Genomic DNA, 17,316 nt, shown 5'->3' with positions numbered 1-17,316 from the left:
CTTATCAAGCTGGACAGAGTGAAGAGACTATAGATGACTTATCAAGCTGGACAGAGTGAAGAGACTATAGATGACTGTTATCAAGCTGGACAGAGTGAAGAGACTATAGATGACTGTTATCAAGCTGGACAGAGTGAAGAGACTATAGATGACTGTTATCAAGCTGGACAGAGTGAAGAGACTATAGATGACTTATCAAGCTGGACAGAGTGAAGAGACTATAGATGACTGTTATCAAGCTGGACAGAGTGAAGAGACTATAGATGACTGTTATCAAACTGGACAGAGTGAAGAGGCTATAGATGACTGTTATCAAGCTGTACAGCATACTGGTGGTTGAGTTGAGTTCTACTGTATGGAAGGAACGCAATAAGTCTGAATATACGATTAGCTCACTTAAATGCTACTCACTAACCCTCAGATTAAGAAGTTTTTTCTCCAAGGCCTGAATCCAGCTGTATTAGGTTTTCTTATCATGGCTAAATTTACTTTCAATTTTCCATGCATTCCTGAGATACTTTAATACAGTGAGAGAGAGAGCGAGAGAGAGAGAGAGCAAGAGAGAGAAAGAGAGAGAGAGACAGAGAGAGAGAGAGAGAGAGAGAGAGAGAGAGAGCGAGAGAGAGAGAGAGAGCAAGAGAGAGAGAGCGCGAGAAAGAGAGAGAGAGAGACTTGCTAGCATATGTTTTTTCCTTTTATTTCTTCTTCTCCGCCCTGCTTTCGCTAAGCAGTCTGGTGCCAGGAGAGATAAAGAGACACTGGTGGCTAGACGAGGGAGAGGGAGAGAAAGTAAGAGGGAGAATAAGAGGCTGTCAGCAGCCTATAAATCAGAGTGTGATGTTATGCTATGCTACATCGCTATGCTAGGTCAGCCTGCTCAGCACTGCCTGACAAACAGGTTAGGAGAGGAGTCATCTGCTAGCGCTACGCTAGGAGGCTATGCTAGGTCAGCCAGCGCAGCACTGCCTGACAAACAGGTCAGGAGAGGAGTCATCTGCTAGCGCTACGCTAGGAGGCTATGCTAGGTCGGTACGCTGGGTGGCTACGCTAGGTGGTTATGCTAGGTGGCTACACTCGTGCTATCATACTCTAGCGGAGCATATCGATTCGGGTGTGGAGGGATAGAAAGATAGAGGGAAAGGTAGAGAGGGGTAGAGGGATGTGGAGAGAGGTAAAGAGATGTGGAAAGAGGTAGTGAGAGATAGGGAGGTAGAGAGAGGTAGAGAGAGAGAGGGGGGGGGGTAGAGAGAGAGAGGTTGGGAGAGGTGGAAGTAGAGGTAGAGAGAGGGGTGAGAGGGAGGTTGAGCCATCCAGGCAAGGAGAGGAATAATCCACTAATGCTAAACAAGGTGGCTATGCTAGCACCATCATGCTCTGCACGCACTACCCCAGGGAAACTACAGAGAAAGGATTAAGAGAAATGTATTTCTCCTGTGGCTCAGGACTCAACTCACAACACACCAAGTCAGGGCCAATTGGTGGCTTCAAGGTGTCTTAACCCTCGGCTGTGGCTATAGATTAGAAATAAGACATTCAATGGTAAAGCTACAAAAAGTGATTTACCATTTAGCATACCACTTAGTATCTATTCTAAACAATTACCAGCAGAACAGAGTACTCTAACATTCCATCTGTCCATGGCCTTTGATTTCAAGTTCCTTCCAGCCCTGGCAGTTGCTCCAAAGACAGTTGGTTCAGACCAAGCAGCTGCAGAAATGGTTGGCTACAGATGGTTCACAATGCATAAAAGGATTTTGGGAACCCCCTGTGTTAGAGGTCAGGGGTCAAAGAGTGTCTGCTGCCCAGCTTAGTAAGAGTCTTCCAAAAAAATTACCTAATACTAATATCAATCATCATAATGATATACATGTATAATATAATATTGGTTTCAAAATTCCCTGGATGGAGGACAGGGGTCAAGGAACCTACCGGAAGCCCAGGCGGTGGAAGTCCTTACTCCCCAGCTTGGTGAGGATCTTCCTGGCCGAGTCCTCTAGGTTGTTAGACCCCTCGTCGTTGACCACCATGGCCAGAATCATCCCATTGTCTACCACATCTACATACTGGGCCAGGCGACGACTCTCTTCTTTACTGCGGTATGTGTCAAACCTGGGTAGTGGAGTGGGAGGGGGAGGTGAATGGTTAGTCTATATCAGTGTTTCCCAATTCCGGTACCCCGAATGGCACACATTTGTGTTGTGTCGGACAAAAACACCCAATTCAACTTGTCCAGGGCTTGATGATTAGTTGACAAGTAGCATCAGGTGTGCTTGTCCGGGTCCACAATATAAATATGAACTGTTGGCACTTCTAGAGGAGCGGAGATGTGAAACACTGACCTAAATCATAGCTACATAACAGAGCACGAAAAAAGACCTTCAATCACTCCAACAAACATCTTCATCTGAAGGTTGATCTATGGTGGATCTTCTGATAAATATACCAACAAATTTCAATGAATGAATTGCACACAGCCTCAATACAGTCCCATGGGAGCATACTGTAAGATCTTGAGGGTGAGGTCTCAATCTGGTTGTGTGAGGAAATTGAGGTCAATGGTGATTGATATCAAACCAATAGTAAATACATTTGTCAAATGGGGTTTTAATTTCTCCTGACGCAATACTCAAGACTTGCCTTCTCTTGGAAGCAAAGTTTGTTTTGTTTAATTGCTTTTTAATGATTGTTTACCAGTACTCTGACGGCATATTAAATGTTTTTCTAACTACAGTACATATTAAATGTTTTCTGACATTCTTTATTCAATCAGAGATGTTGAACGATGGGATAGGGAGAACATTATAAATGTATTAGATAGTTAATACCAACAGGAGTGTGTTTGCTATTCTCCCTCCCTTCTAGTGTCATATTATAACTGTCACACCCTGATCTGTTTCACCTGTCTTTGTGCTTGTCTCCACCCCCTCTAGGTGTCACCTATCTTCGCCATTCTCTGTTTGTCTGTTGCCAGTTCGTCTTGTCTTGTCAGGTTTTAAAAGCATGTTTTTTCATCTTCCTGCTTTCTCAAGTTTCTGTTTCCTAGTTTCCCCGGTTCTGACCATTCTGCCTGCCCTGATCCCGAGCCTGCCTGCCATTCTGTACCTGCCTGACACTGACCCGATTACGAACCTCTGCCTGCCCTGACCCCGAGCCTGCCTGCCATTCTGTACCTGCCTGACTCTGACCCGATTACGAACCTCTGCCTGCCCTGACCCCGAGCCTGCCTGCCCTTCTGTACCTGCCTGACTCTGACCCGATTACGAACCTCTGCCTGCCCTGACCCCGAGCCTGCCTGCCCTTCTGTACCTGCCTGACTCTGACCCGATTCTGCCTGCCCTGACCTGCCTGACCTCTGACCCGATTACGAACCTCTGCCTGCCCTGATCCCGAGCCTGCCTGCCCTTCTGTACCTGCCTGACTCTGACCCGATTACGAACCTCTGCCTGCCCTGACCCCGAGCCTGCCTGCCGTTCTGTACCTGCCTGACTCTGACCCGATTACAAACCTCTGCCTGCCCTGACCCCGAGCCTGCCTGCCAATCTGTACCTGCCTGACTCTGACCCGATTACCCTGCCTGCCCTGACTCTGCCTGCCACCCTGCCTGACTGAACCTCTGCCTGCCCTGACCCCGAGCCTGCCTGCCGTTGTGTACCTGCCTGACTCTGACCCGATTACGAACCTCTGCCTGCCCTGGCCCCCAGCCTGCTTGCCGTTCTGTACCTGCCTGACTCTGACCCGATTACGAACCTCTGCCTGCCCTGACCCCGAGCCTGCTTGCCGTTCTGTACCTGTCTGACTCTGACCCGATTACGAACCTCTGCCTGCCCTGACCCCGAGCCTGTTTGCCATTCTGTACCTTATTGACTCTGACCCGATTACCGACCTCTGCCTGCCCTTGACCAGTCTTCTGCCTTCCCCCTGTTTGGGTCAATAAACATCTGTGATTCTAGCTGTCTGCATCTGGGTCTTATCCTGAGTTCTGATAATAACAATACCTGTCATGACTTAAAGATAGAATCTGCATTAGGGGAAACCGCTCCGCATTTCGGTGTCCGCTGTCCGCCCCAGCACTTTTGTTAAAATTATTTTAGTGGACTAAATGGAGGTGAGGTGTGTTGAGCAGAGTGGTCAAAACTGAAAATAGCAGTACATATTGTGCTGTTCGCTTCCCCCTGCCATGATGTCAGAGTGTTGTCTGCAGTAACTTCTTTGTTGTAATATTACAAACAGACAAGGCAGTTTCACTATGAAGGATTCTAGATTTAAAGAGACAACCAATTCCTCCAGTGTTGTTTTTTTAAAACATGTTTGCTTATCACAACCATTCTGTTACAACTGGGGTGTTGAAGTCATTTATTTTCAGTGATTGTTAGCAGGCTAATGTTGCTACTATTAATCAAAGTTAAATAGAGTTTAGATGTAAAGAAAACAGTAAAGGTGGAAGGGTTACAAAATTCCAGTAACTTTACAGAAGTTCCCAGGTTTTCCAGAAGTCCCCAGGTTTTCCAGAAGTCCCCAGGTTTTCCAGAAGTCCTCAGGTTTTCCAGAAGTCCCCAGGTTTTCCAGAAGTTTTCCAGAAGTCCTCAGGTTTTCCAGAAGTCCTCAGGTTTTCCAGAAGTCCTCAGGTTTTCCAGAAGTCCCCAGGTTTTCCAGAAGTCCTCAGGTTTTCCAGAACTCCACATGTTTTCCAGAAGTCCTCAGGTTTTCCAGAAGTCCTCAGGTTTTCCAGAAGTCCTCAGGTTTTCCAGAAGTCCCCAGGTTTTCCAGAAGTCCCCAGGTTTTCCAGAAGTCCCCAGGTTTTCCAGAAGTCCTCAGGTTTTCCAGAAGTCCCCAGGTTTTCCAGAAGTTTCCAGGTTTTCCAGAAGTCCTCAGGTTTTCCAGAATTCCCCAGGTTTTCCAGAAGTCCTCAGGTTTTCCAGAAGTCCTCAGGTTTTCCAGAAGTCCTCAGGTTTTCCAGAATTCCCCAGAAGTCCTCAGGTTTTCCAGAACTCCACATGTTTTCCAGAAGTCCCCATGTTTTCCAGAAGTCCCCATGTTTTCCAGAAGTCCCCAGTAACTTTCCAGAAGTCCCCAGGTTTTCCAGAAGTCCTAGTTGGAAGATTTCTGGAATAAGACAGTAACACGCAGGACATCCTTCCAACCAACATTTCTGGAATAAGACGGTAACACGCAGGACATCCTTCCAACCAACATTTCTGGAATAAGACGGTAACACGCAGGACATCCTTCCAACCAACATTTCTGGAATAAGACAGTAACACGCAGGACATCCTTCCTACCAACATTTCTGGAATAAGACAGTAACACGACATCCTTTCCAGTACCAACATTTCTTTCTGGAATAAGACAGTAACACGCAGGACATCCTTCCAACCAACATTTCTGGAATAAGACAGTAACACGCAGGACATCCTTCCAACCAACATTTCCGGAAAACCTGGGAACTTTTGAAAAATGTACCAGAATTGTGCAAGCCTAAAGGTGAAATAAAAACATGACAACATATAAAATACCTATCATTGTGGAGCACTTCTCCAGTCTTGGGGTCGATGACGTGAACTATGATCCCCCGGTTGCCCCAGCCCCTCTCGAACAGGTAGCTGTTGTCCTCGCTCTCCCCTGGGTGCAGGGTCTTGTTGAGGAAGGTCCACGACAGCTTCTTCTCCCCATGGATCTCCAGTGTCCCTCCTGTCCCCACACCAATGTACTTACGGCCAAAGTAACTGTGCTCTGTGTCTGTGTCGTCAGACCTGGAGAAGAGTCAATGATTGATCAACCAATTAATATAGAATATGGGTTAGAGGGTTACACAATAGGGGATAAGGGGATATAGGCAAGAATATACTAGATAAAGACTAAAGACTAGGATATAGAGGCTAGGGGCTAGGCGATAGAGGCTAGGAAATAGAGGCTAAGAGTCAGAGGCTATGAGATAGAGGCTAGGGTCTATTAGATAGATACTAGGGCCTAATAGATAGAGACGAGGGGATAATAGATAGAGGTGAGGAGATAGAAGATAGAGGCTAATAGATAGAGGCTAGGGGCTAGGATATAGAGGCTAGGAGATAGAGGCTAGGGGCTAATAGATAGGGGCTAGGGGCTAGGAGATAGAGGTGAGAAGATAGAGGCTGGGGGTAATAGATAGAGGCTAGGGGCTAGGAGATAGAGGCTAGGAGATAGAGGCTAGGGGCTAGGAGATAGTGGCGAGGGGCTAGGAGATAGAGGCTAGGGGCTTATAGACAGAGTCTAGGGGCTAGGTGACAGAGGCTATGAGATACAGGCTAGAGGCTAAGAGATAGAAGTGAGAAGATAGAGACTAGGGGCTAGGAGATAAGGGCTAAGAGAATAGAGGCTAGACAATAGAGGGTAGGAGCTATGACAAAGAGGCTTGAGTCTAGGAGAAAGAGGATAGCGTCTAGAGGCTATCAAATAGGTTGAGGGCTGAAGGCTATGAGATCTGGTCTGGGTTCAAAACCCACCTTCCAAATAAGGAGATGGTAAGGTTGCCCTTATACGGGCAGTCAGGACTTCCTATGTGCAGCTGTCCTCTGTTGCCGATCAGAATGTGTTTGGTACGCAGTAGGATGGGATGATACGAGTCTGCTATCACTAACTTTCCTAGAGAGAGCAAGAGAGAGAGAGAGAGAGAGAGAGAGAGAGAGAGAGAGAGAGAGAGAGAGAGAGAGAGAGAGATCTTTACTGGTGAGATCTCCTGACAGGTATTTCATGCCCTGGGGCCTGACACATCACATCTCCCTTCCTTTTATGGCACTGAGCTGTGGCTCACACAAACACAGACAGACATAGATACAGACACACACACAGACACAGGGGGGGAAACCCAATAACCCTTTATGAGGGCTGCATTTCACGATAATGTCCATCTGAGAGAGGTTATGTAGTCCTGTAGAGAAGTGATTGAGAGATGGGGACTTTGATTTGACTGTGAGTTAGTGGTTACCTGGACACACAGTATCAGGTTCCTAACTCACACATACACATGTAACCAGTGTGAAATGGCTACACTGTTACATTGATGATGTTGACTCAGATCACTGGTTGCTGTGGAGAAGGAGAAGGTCAGAGGGGGTGAGTGTAAACCATGTGAAATGGCTAGCTAGTTAGCGGTGTACACTAGCGGCATTTCAATCGGTGACATAACTCGCTCTGAGACCTTGAAGTAGTGGTTTCCTTTGCTCTGCAAGGGCCACCGCTTTTGTGGAGCGATAGGTAACAATGCTTTGAGGGTGACTGTTGTCGATGTGTGCAGAGAATCCCTGGTTGAGCCCAGTTTAGGACGGAAGCAAGACTGTCACACACACAATTGATGGATAAAGTACATTTGGGTGACAGTTGAACAATATGATTGCAGTCACACACACGGACGTACCTCCGTTGAGGATCTCTATGGAGTGGACAGTAGCTGAAGAGGTGAGGATGACCTTTCTGCCATAGCCAATGGTAACATGGTGGGCTTCACTGTGGCCGGGGGTCCATGGCTGCAGGCCGGGCTCCCTGTCTGGACACACTGTTGGATAGACCAATAGGGTTAACGTCATGACACACACAGATCTCACTGATCACTGATGTTCTGATCTGGCCCATAGTTTCCAACAACAAACACTATGCCAACATCCTATAATTCATTCATCAGTCATTGTCATTGATTGGACGGACACCAAACGGGCCGGCCAACCAGATTTTCCCCTGGGCTAATACAGATTGATTAATAGGCTCCAATCGACTGGTTTTCTCCATGAAAGAACCCAGCTGAGAAACCATCGGACACAGCAGTTTGAGAGTTAGGTCTTGAAACTAGATCTGTCTGGGCTTTAGCCAAATCCTTTGTCATTCTCATGTCGTGTCTGACTCAAGGAGTTGGCTAAAGAACTAGCTGTTACTGCAACAATGGGTTAGACAGCTAGTAGTATAGCTCTGGGGATGCTGGAGGTTCAGAGAGAGAGAAAGAACAGTTCAGAGAGAGAGAGAGAGAAATAGAGAGAGAGAGAGAGAGAGAGTGTGTAAAGGGAAGTATCTGGGGTCCACCAATAGGTTCAGAGTTCCTACTTCCTCTGTTCTCTGTGTGATCATGATGTGAAGGACAGTGGTCTGCCACAGGCGTTGCACTACACTGGGCAATGACATCTGCACACACACATTCACACAGTATGCCACATAAACATACTCAAATAAAACATGAACACAGGCAAAAACACAAACTTACAGAAGCCCTGAAGCCCAAGGCAAACAATAACAAGAGAAAAAGTAGAGACTTGGAATTATCTCGTCCAAACATTTTTTTAAAGCTGTCACACCCTGACCATAGTTTGCTTTGTATGTTTCTATGTTTTGGTTGGTCAGGGTGTGATCTGAGTGGCATTCTATGTTGGATGTCTTGTTTGTCTATTTCTATGTCTGGCCTGATATGGTTTTCAATCAGAGGCAGGTGTTAGTCATTGTCTCTGATTGGGAACCATATTTAGGTAGCCTGGGTTTCACTGTGTGTTTGTGGGTGATTGTTCCTGTCTCTGTGTTTGCACCAGATAGGACTGTTTAGGTTTTCGCACATTATTGTTTTGTTAGTTATTTCATGTCTAGTTCCTTCATTAAAGAACACGAATAACCACCACGCTGCATTTTGGTCCGCTTCTCCTTCACCAGAGGAAAACCCTTACAGAAGCTGGTGAACGAGCTCATGCTGAAAATAGAATGCATATGAGTGAATGGAAGAAGACCGGCCGCGAGTGTCAACGGCGTCCAAATCAATCACATTGTATTGGTCACATACACGTGTTCAGCAGATGTTATTCAGCTGCAGCAAAATGCTTGTGTTTCCAGCTCCGACACTGCAGTAATATCTAACCAGTAATATCTAACATTTCACAACATACTGTACCCAATACACACACATCTAAGTAGGAATGAATTAAGAATATATATTAAGAATATATACATATGGACGAGCGTTGTCAGAGCGGCATGTACTAAGATACAGTAGAATAGTATAGAATACAGTATATACATATGAGATGAGTAATGCAAGATATGTAAACATTATTAAAGTGACTAAGATACAGTAGAATAGTATAGAATACAGTATATACATATGAGATGAGTAATGCCAGATATGTAAACAGTAAGTGACTAAGATACAGTAGAATAGTATAGAATACTATATACATATGAGATGAGTAATGCCAGAAATGGAAATATTATCAAACAAGTATGACGTCATAGCGCTTCAAATTAGAATGAATTAGAAATTAGAATTCTAATTCAAGTTAGAATTTTACCAGCAATGATGGTAAAATGAGCAGGTAAATTACATTTGTAGAAAAGGAATTAAAAGGAATTGTTTTGATCTTCCCTATGCTAAGTAGACTAAAGATGTAGTTTCAAATGGATTGGGTTTATCACACATTATTCATATACACATTGACACAACAAACATATACCCACATACGTCCTCTCTCCACAACTCTCCCATCATTAACCAGAGTATTTCCTGTGCATTCAGATTGAACGGATAATAATATAATTCCCAAGGAAGCGAGGCCAAGTCTCCAAGCAGCGGACATGTGGAAACGCTGACCTCAACGCTGTTCAGACTGTTTCATCAAAAACCACAGTGTACCCTGACTGAACTCTGTCTCAAATGACACACATACAGACAGACAGACACACACATACACACACAGCCACACACACACACACACACACACACACACACACACACACACACACACACACACACACACACACACACACACACACACACACACACACACACACACACACACACACACACACACACACACACACACACAGACAGCCACACACACACACACACAAAGACAGCCACATACACACACACACATACAGCCACACACACACACACACACACACACACACACACACACACACACACACACACACACACAGCACACACACACACACACACACACACACACACACACACACACACACACACACACACAGACAGCCACACACACACACAGACAGCCACACAGCCACACAACCACACAGCCACACACACACACACACACACACACACACACACACACACACACAGACAGCCACACACACACACACAGACAGCCACACAGCCACACAACCACACAGCCATACACACACACAGCCACATACACAGACAGCCACATACACACACACACAAAGACAGCCACATACACACACACACACAGACAGCCACACAGCCAAATACACAAGTGCACTGCTTTTGAGCGGAGCCACATAGGGACAGCCACATAAATCTCTGGTCAAACATAGGACTTTATATTTAGGAGCTTTTGAAAGCCAGGAACGATTTAGAAACTGAAACAACACCTCCAGGACCTTCAAATGGACTGGATGCAAGTTTTCAATAGGAAATTCTGTGTGTGCGTGTCTGTGTGTGTGTGTGTGTGTGTGTGTGTGTGTGTGTGTGTGTGTGTGTGTGTGTGTGTGTGTGTGTGTGTGTGTGTGTGTGTGTGTGTGTGTGTGTGTGTGTGTGTGTGTGTGTGTGTTAGGGTTATCAGGATACCAGTATCAAGATAAAATGATACTTGATTTTCCATGGCCAAACATGAAAACAACAAAGCGCTTGGAAAATATTGTGTGTTATAGCTTGGAAAATAAACAAATGTGGCTCTGGATGACAACATAATGAAGTTTATTTCCTGTTAGGACGGTTTCAGTCAAGAGTGGGCTCCCGAGTGGTGCATACTGTAAACAACACCACCCCACAAAGCATACTGTAAACAATAACAACACCCCACAAAGCATACTGTAAACAACACCACCCCACAAAGCATACTGTAAACAATAACACCACCCCACAAAGCATACTGTAAACAACACCACCCCACAAAGCATACTGTAAACAATACCACCCCACAAAGCATACTGTAAACAACACCACCCCACAAAGCATACTGTAAACAACACCACCCCACAAAGCATACTGTAAACAATAACACCACCCCACAAAGCATACTGTAAACAACACCACCCCACAAAGCATAGTGGAAACAACACCATCCCACAAAGCATAGTGTAAACAACACCACCCCACAAAGCATAGTGTAAACAATAACACCACCCCACAAAGCATACTGTAAACAATAACAACACCCCACAAAGCATAGTGGAAACAACACCATCCCACAAAGCATAGTGTAAACAATAACAACACCCCACAAAGCATACTGTAAACAATAACAACACCCCACAAAGCATACTGTAAACAATAACAACACCCCACAAAGCATAGTGTAAACAATAACAACACCCCACAAAGCATAGTGTAAACAACACCACCCCACAAAGCATAGTGTAAACAATAACAACACCCCACAAAGCATAGTGTAAACAACAACACCCCACAAAGCATAGTGTAAACAACAACACCCCACAAAGCATAGTGTCAACAACTACAAAACAACACCCCACAAAGCATACTGTAAACAACAACAAAACAACATCCCACAAAGCATAGTGTAAACAACAACAAAACAACACCCCACAAAGCATATTGTAGCTATTGTCTATTTCTGCCCTCAACCACCAGCTCTCATTCTGTGAATCCCTATGGAAAGGCAGATGAGATTATGCTTTGAAGAAGTTGCCCTTAGGCAGATATCTAGGATCAGCTTTTCCTCCACAGAGCATAACCCTAACCATTATGGGGAATATGCTAAACTGAGCTTAGATCAGTGTCTAAGGGGGATCTTCATCTTACTCCATTGGGCTCTACCAGTGGGTAGCAGAGGGTGTTAATATACAACATCATGTATTAATTATAAATATTATTTTACAGTAAGTTTGACACTAGCACTGTTTAAAGTCTTTGTCATTATGTTGGAACGTCATGCTGTGTTTTAAGAGCACACTGACACAGAAAGGCATGATGTCGTGTGTGTGTGTGTGTGTGTGTGTGTGTGTGTGTGTGTGTGTGTGTGTGTGTGTGTGTGTGTGTGTGTGTGTGTGTGTGTGTGTGTGTGTGTGTGTGTGTGTGTGTGTGCGTGCATATTTACAACTGACAGAAACAGCAGCATAAACACATGCCTCCCTCCTACTGCTCATGTTACTTTTCTGCCCTTTAAAGGGTAAGTGGGATTATGACCCAATCTGGCAACCGGAGGAAGTCAACCTGGCAACCGAAGCTAGGCCTTCATGTTAGTGAATATACAGAGTAGCTTACTGTCAAAAACAAAAACACTATGGTCGGAAAAAGCAGAGAGAGAAAGGGAGAGAGAGCGTGAGAGCGTGAGAGAGAAATAGAGAGAGAAACATTGCTTTGGGAATGTTTCCCATGCAAATAAAGACCCTTGAATTTAATTTAACATTTAACTGACAGAGAGAGAAGGAAGGAAATGTAAAAACATTTGTTATGTGTCCGTTACTATGAAAACCTGAGCCATTGGAGTCTAGCCATGGCTTTAGAGGCTGCCCTGCCGCACACAGACACATCCCACCCAAACACACACACACACCCAGACACACACACACACACACACACACACACACACACACACACACACACACACACACACACACACACACACACACACACACACACACACACACACACACACACACACACACACACACACACCCAGACACACACACACCCAGACACACACACACCACACACACACACACCCACACACACACACACCCAAACACACACACCACACACCCACCCAGACACACACACCCACCCAGACACACACACCCACCCAGACACACACACCCACCCAGACACACACACACACCCAGACACACACCCACCCAGACACACACACACCTAGACACACACACACCTAGACACAGAGGGAGAAGGTGGAGAGGGAGATCCACTCTCCTTTCCTCACACGTGGCAGACACAGTTATACCTTCAATCGCTCAGACTGACCTACTTCCTCCTTCTCACTCCCTCCCTCCATACCGCTCCCACTTTCACTCTCCTTACCTCTCTTTCAAACCCTCCCCATCCCTCTCATTCCCTTGCTCTTTCCATCTCCCTCCTCTCCTTCCATTTCACCCCCTCCATCGTTCTCCCTCTACCTCCTACCCTCTCTTTCTATTACGCTGCCTCCCTCCATACTCTCTCTACCTACATCTCTCTTCCTCCATTCATCTCTCACCATCCATTTATCCTCCTTCATTCCTCTCCATCCTCCTCAACTACAAAGGTCAAATACCTAAAAAATGTTGTTCTGCAGCTAGACAGGGTTATGTTCCACTACAGAAAACTCTACCCTCTACCAGGGCCATGTTCCACTACAGAAAACTCTACCCTCTACCAGGGCCATGTTCCACTACAGAAAACTCTACCCTCTACCAGGGCCATGTTCCACTACAGAAAACTCTACCCTCTACCAGGGCCATGTTCCACTACAGAAAACTCTACCCTCTACCAGGGCCATGTTCCACTACAGAAAACTCTACCCTCTACCAGGGCCATGTTCCACTACAGAAAACTCTACCCTCTACCAGGGCCATGTTCCACTACAGAAAACTCTACCCTCTACCAGGGCCATGTTCCACTACAGAAAACTCTACCCTCTACCAGGGCCATGTTCCACTACAGAAAACTCTACCCTCTACCAGGGCCCATGTTCCACTACAGAAAACTCTACCCTCTACCAGGGCCATGTTCCACTACAGAAAACTCTACCCTCTACCAGGGCTGTAGTACATGTTCCTGTCATACTGTACCTCTCGTAAACCAGAAAACTCTACCCTCTACCAGAGCCATGTTCCACTACAGAAAACTCTACCCTCTACCAGGGCCATGTTCCACTACAGAAAACTCTACCCTCTACCAGGGCCATGTTCCACTACAGAAAACTCTACATGGTGGAGGTGGGGCAGTATTCTGACTCATAACACAGTCATAACATTCATAAGAGCTGTAATAACTGCAGTACTGACCTGCCTGTATGATAGGCAGCACAGCCATCAGTAGTGGGACGCACATCTTCATCTCTCAATGAGAAGTATGGATTACTGGCAGAAGAGAAGTTTTCTCCAGAGTGTGCACTTCAGAGTGTGCACTTCGTAGGGCTTAATGTGGGTTAGCAGGGGCTCACAGGGGGATGAAGCCAAAGGCACCTGCAATAAAAACAGATAGAAGACAAATAGTGTTAAACCAAGACTTGGCATCGTAACATGTGCAGACACACACACACACGTACACACACACACATGTATATATGTACACACACATATGTGCACACATCTCTCAATGAGAAGTGTTACTGGCAGAAGAAGTTTTCACACACACACACCGTACACACACACACGTATATGTGCACACACACACACACGTACACACACACACACGTATATATGCACACACACATATGTGCACACACACACACACACACACACGTACACACACACACACGTATATATGCACACACACATACGTGCACACACACACAGGACTGGCGTATAACATTCCATGGTGCCATGCTCTTTACAGTCAAGGCTTTTGAGGATTTGAAAACGTTGGTGTTTTAGACTTCAAAGTGTTGGAGGAGAGAAGTTTTCTCCCTATATCTCCCATCTCTCAGGATCAAAGACGAGCACAGCGACGAACGTAGCATAGCCACTGGGATAATAACAGTTATATCTCACTGGTTTTACACTAGTTATATAAAACACTTACGTAACAAGGAGGGAAAACCCTACTGTATGAGGACATATGAGGACTAAATGTTGGGCCCAATTAAATTGGCTGTTTCTTGCATTGTATTGACGCAGTACCTGTTTTTACAAAGGTAAAAACACCAAACAGTTATTATGGGTATTGAAATAAATGTAATTAAACCTATTGCTGGTGGACGTCTTTCAGGTGGATGTACAGATGTGTTTAAGTAGGGTGGCAACATTCCAGGAAAGCTTTTCCAGATATCGTGGTTGGAGGATTCTGGGTTTTCTGCATATTCTGTGATCTTCCAACTAGGATTTCTGGAAAACCTGGGAATTTTGGGAAACCCTATTGAAGTAGAATTTGAACAAAGAACTTGCAGAAACATTTCTAAAGCAGATTTGATTCAATTCCAGTCTCCGTGTTCCTATTATAGATTGGAGCCTATAGTTGCAAGTGAGTTTTCTGTCTGTTGTTTTAACCATAGTGGAGTAGGATACAGCAGATTCATCCCATTTACATGTTAGTCATTTAGCAGACGCTCTTATCCAGAGAGACTTACAGGAGATATTAGGGTTTGGTGCCTTGTTCAAGGCCCAATAGACAGATGTTTCACCAAGACGACTCAGGGACTCGAACCAGCGACCTTTCGGTTACTGGCCCAACGCTCTAAGCCGCTAGGTTACCTGCCGCCTCGACCCAAAATCAACACTAGGCTAAAATAGTGACCCTGTTATAAAAAGGATTTGTAGATACATGAAGACATGACACACAGAATAAGAAATGACGTAACATAGATTTGTATAAGAGTTTTTATTCCATCTATCTCAAAGGAGGAGTTGTATACAGAGAGACCGAATGCAGAGAGAGGGGTCCATTAGTTATAGTGAGTATCCTCTTGTCAGAACTGGACCTGCAGACACAGAGGGGAGGTTGGGACTAAACTGGCCCCTCATCAATATTGGTGTTCTCAGTCCCACAATGCCACAGGGCAGCTGGTCCTGTTAGTCCTGCAGAGAGAGAAGAAGCAGAGAGAAGATAAGATAAGGGCTAGTGTGTGTGTGTGTGTGTGTGTGTGTGTGTGTGTGTGTGTGTGTGTGTGTGTGTGTGTGTGTGTGTGTGTGTGTGTGTGTGTGTGTGTGTGTGTGTGTGTGTGTGTGTTCCACTAAAGGGGTATTAACAACACGTACATTCCTCTGTTCAAATTAGACGTGATGTTTAATCTGGGGCATCACAAACACACACACTCCCCCACACTTCTATTGTATCTAGAACCAACATGTCTTAGAACCTCAATAAATTTATTCTAATACATGTTGGTTCTAGATACATTAGAACCTCTCAGTCTATAGATTCTAAAACATGTTGGTCTAGATACAGTAGAACCTCTCAGTCTATAGATTCTAAAACATGTTGGTCTAGATACAGTAGAACCTCTCAGTCTATAGATTCTAAAACATGTTGGTCTAGATACAGTAGAACCTCTCAGTCTATAGATTCTAAAACATGTTGGTCTAGATACAGTAGAACCTCTCAGTCTATAGATTCTAAAACATGTTGGTCTAGATACATGGGGCATGGGGCATGATAGTGACTAGGGTGGGTCATCTAGGTGAATTGTATTTCTATGGTGGCCTGATATGGTTCCCAATCATAGGCAGCTGTTTATCATATTTAGGTAGCCATATTTAGGTAGCCATTTTCCGCATTGTGTTTGTGGGATCTAGTCTACAATTAGTTGCCTGTGTGCACACCAGTAGCTTCACATTTCGTTTGTGCTTGTTTGTTTGGTGAGTTTCTATTAATTAAAATACGTGGAACTCTACGCACGCTGCACTTTGGTCCAATCATTACGACGAGCGTGACAAGATTCTAAGACGTGTTGGTCTAGATACAGTAGAACCTCTCAGTCTATAGATTCTAAGACGTGTTGGTCTAGATACAGTAGAACCTCTCAGTCTATAGATTCTAAGACATGTTGATCTAGATACAGTAGAACCTCTCAGTCTATAGATTCTAAGACGTGTTAGTCTAGATACAGTAGAACCTCTCAGTCTATAGATTCTAAGACGTGTTGGTCTAGATACAGTAGAACCTCTCAGTCTATAGATTCTAAGACATGTTGATCTAGATACAGTAGAACCTCTCAGATCTAAGACGTGTTAGTCTAGATACATTCTAAGAAGACATGTTGATCTAGATACAGTAGAACCTCTCAGTCTATAGATTCTAAGACATCTTGATCTAGATACAGTAGAACCTCTCAGTCTATAGCATCTAAGACATGTTGATCTAGATACAGTAGAACCTCTCAGTCTATAGCATCTAAGACGTGTTGGTCTAGATACAGTAGAACCTCTCAGTCTATATATTCTAAGACATGTTGATCTAGCATCTAATTCTAAGACGTGTTGGTCTAGATACAGTAGAACCTCTCAGTCTATAGCATCTAAGACATGTTGATCTAGATACAGTAGAACCTCTCAGTCTATAGCATTCTAAGACATGTTGATCTAGATACAGTAGAACCTCTCGGTCTATAGCATCTAAGACATGTTGATCTAGATACAGTAGAACCTCTCAGTCTATAGCATCTAAGACATGTTGGTCTAGATACAGTAGAACCTCTCAGTCTATAG

The 17,316-nt window shown here is 44.8% G+C and overlaps 1 protein-coding gene across 1 annotated transcript in view; it reads right to left on the bottom strand.

Moving 5' to 3' along the window:
* The window catches only part of LOC135556101 (cell migration-inducing and hyaluronan-binding protein-like), a 94,441-nt gene extending 80,299 nt beyond the window's left edge, over positions 1-14,142 (bottom strand). The window contains 5 exon segments of the mRNA XM_064989022.1: positions 1,930-2,109; positions 5,514-5,750; positions 6,480-6,618; positions 7,391-7,528; positions 13,957-14,142. Of these exon segments, the coding sequence (XP_064845094.1) occupies positions 1,930-2,109; positions 5,514-5,750; positions 6,480-6,618; positions 7,391-7,528; positions 13,957-14,008 (746 nt within the window). The 5' untranslated portion in view covers positions 14,009-14,142.
* Positions 14,143-17,316: the final 3,174 nt, after the last annotated feature.

Source organism: Oncorhynchus masou, chromosome 2 (assembly GCF_036934945.1).
Source record: "Oncorhynchus masou masou isolate Uvic2021 chromosome 2, UVic_Omas_1.1, whole genome shotgun sequence".
NCBI lineage: Eukaryota > Metazoa > Chordata > Actinopteri > Salmoniformes > Salmonidae > Oncorhynchus > Oncorhynchus masou.
This window is presented reverse-complemented; position numbering and strand designations above follow the sequence as displayed.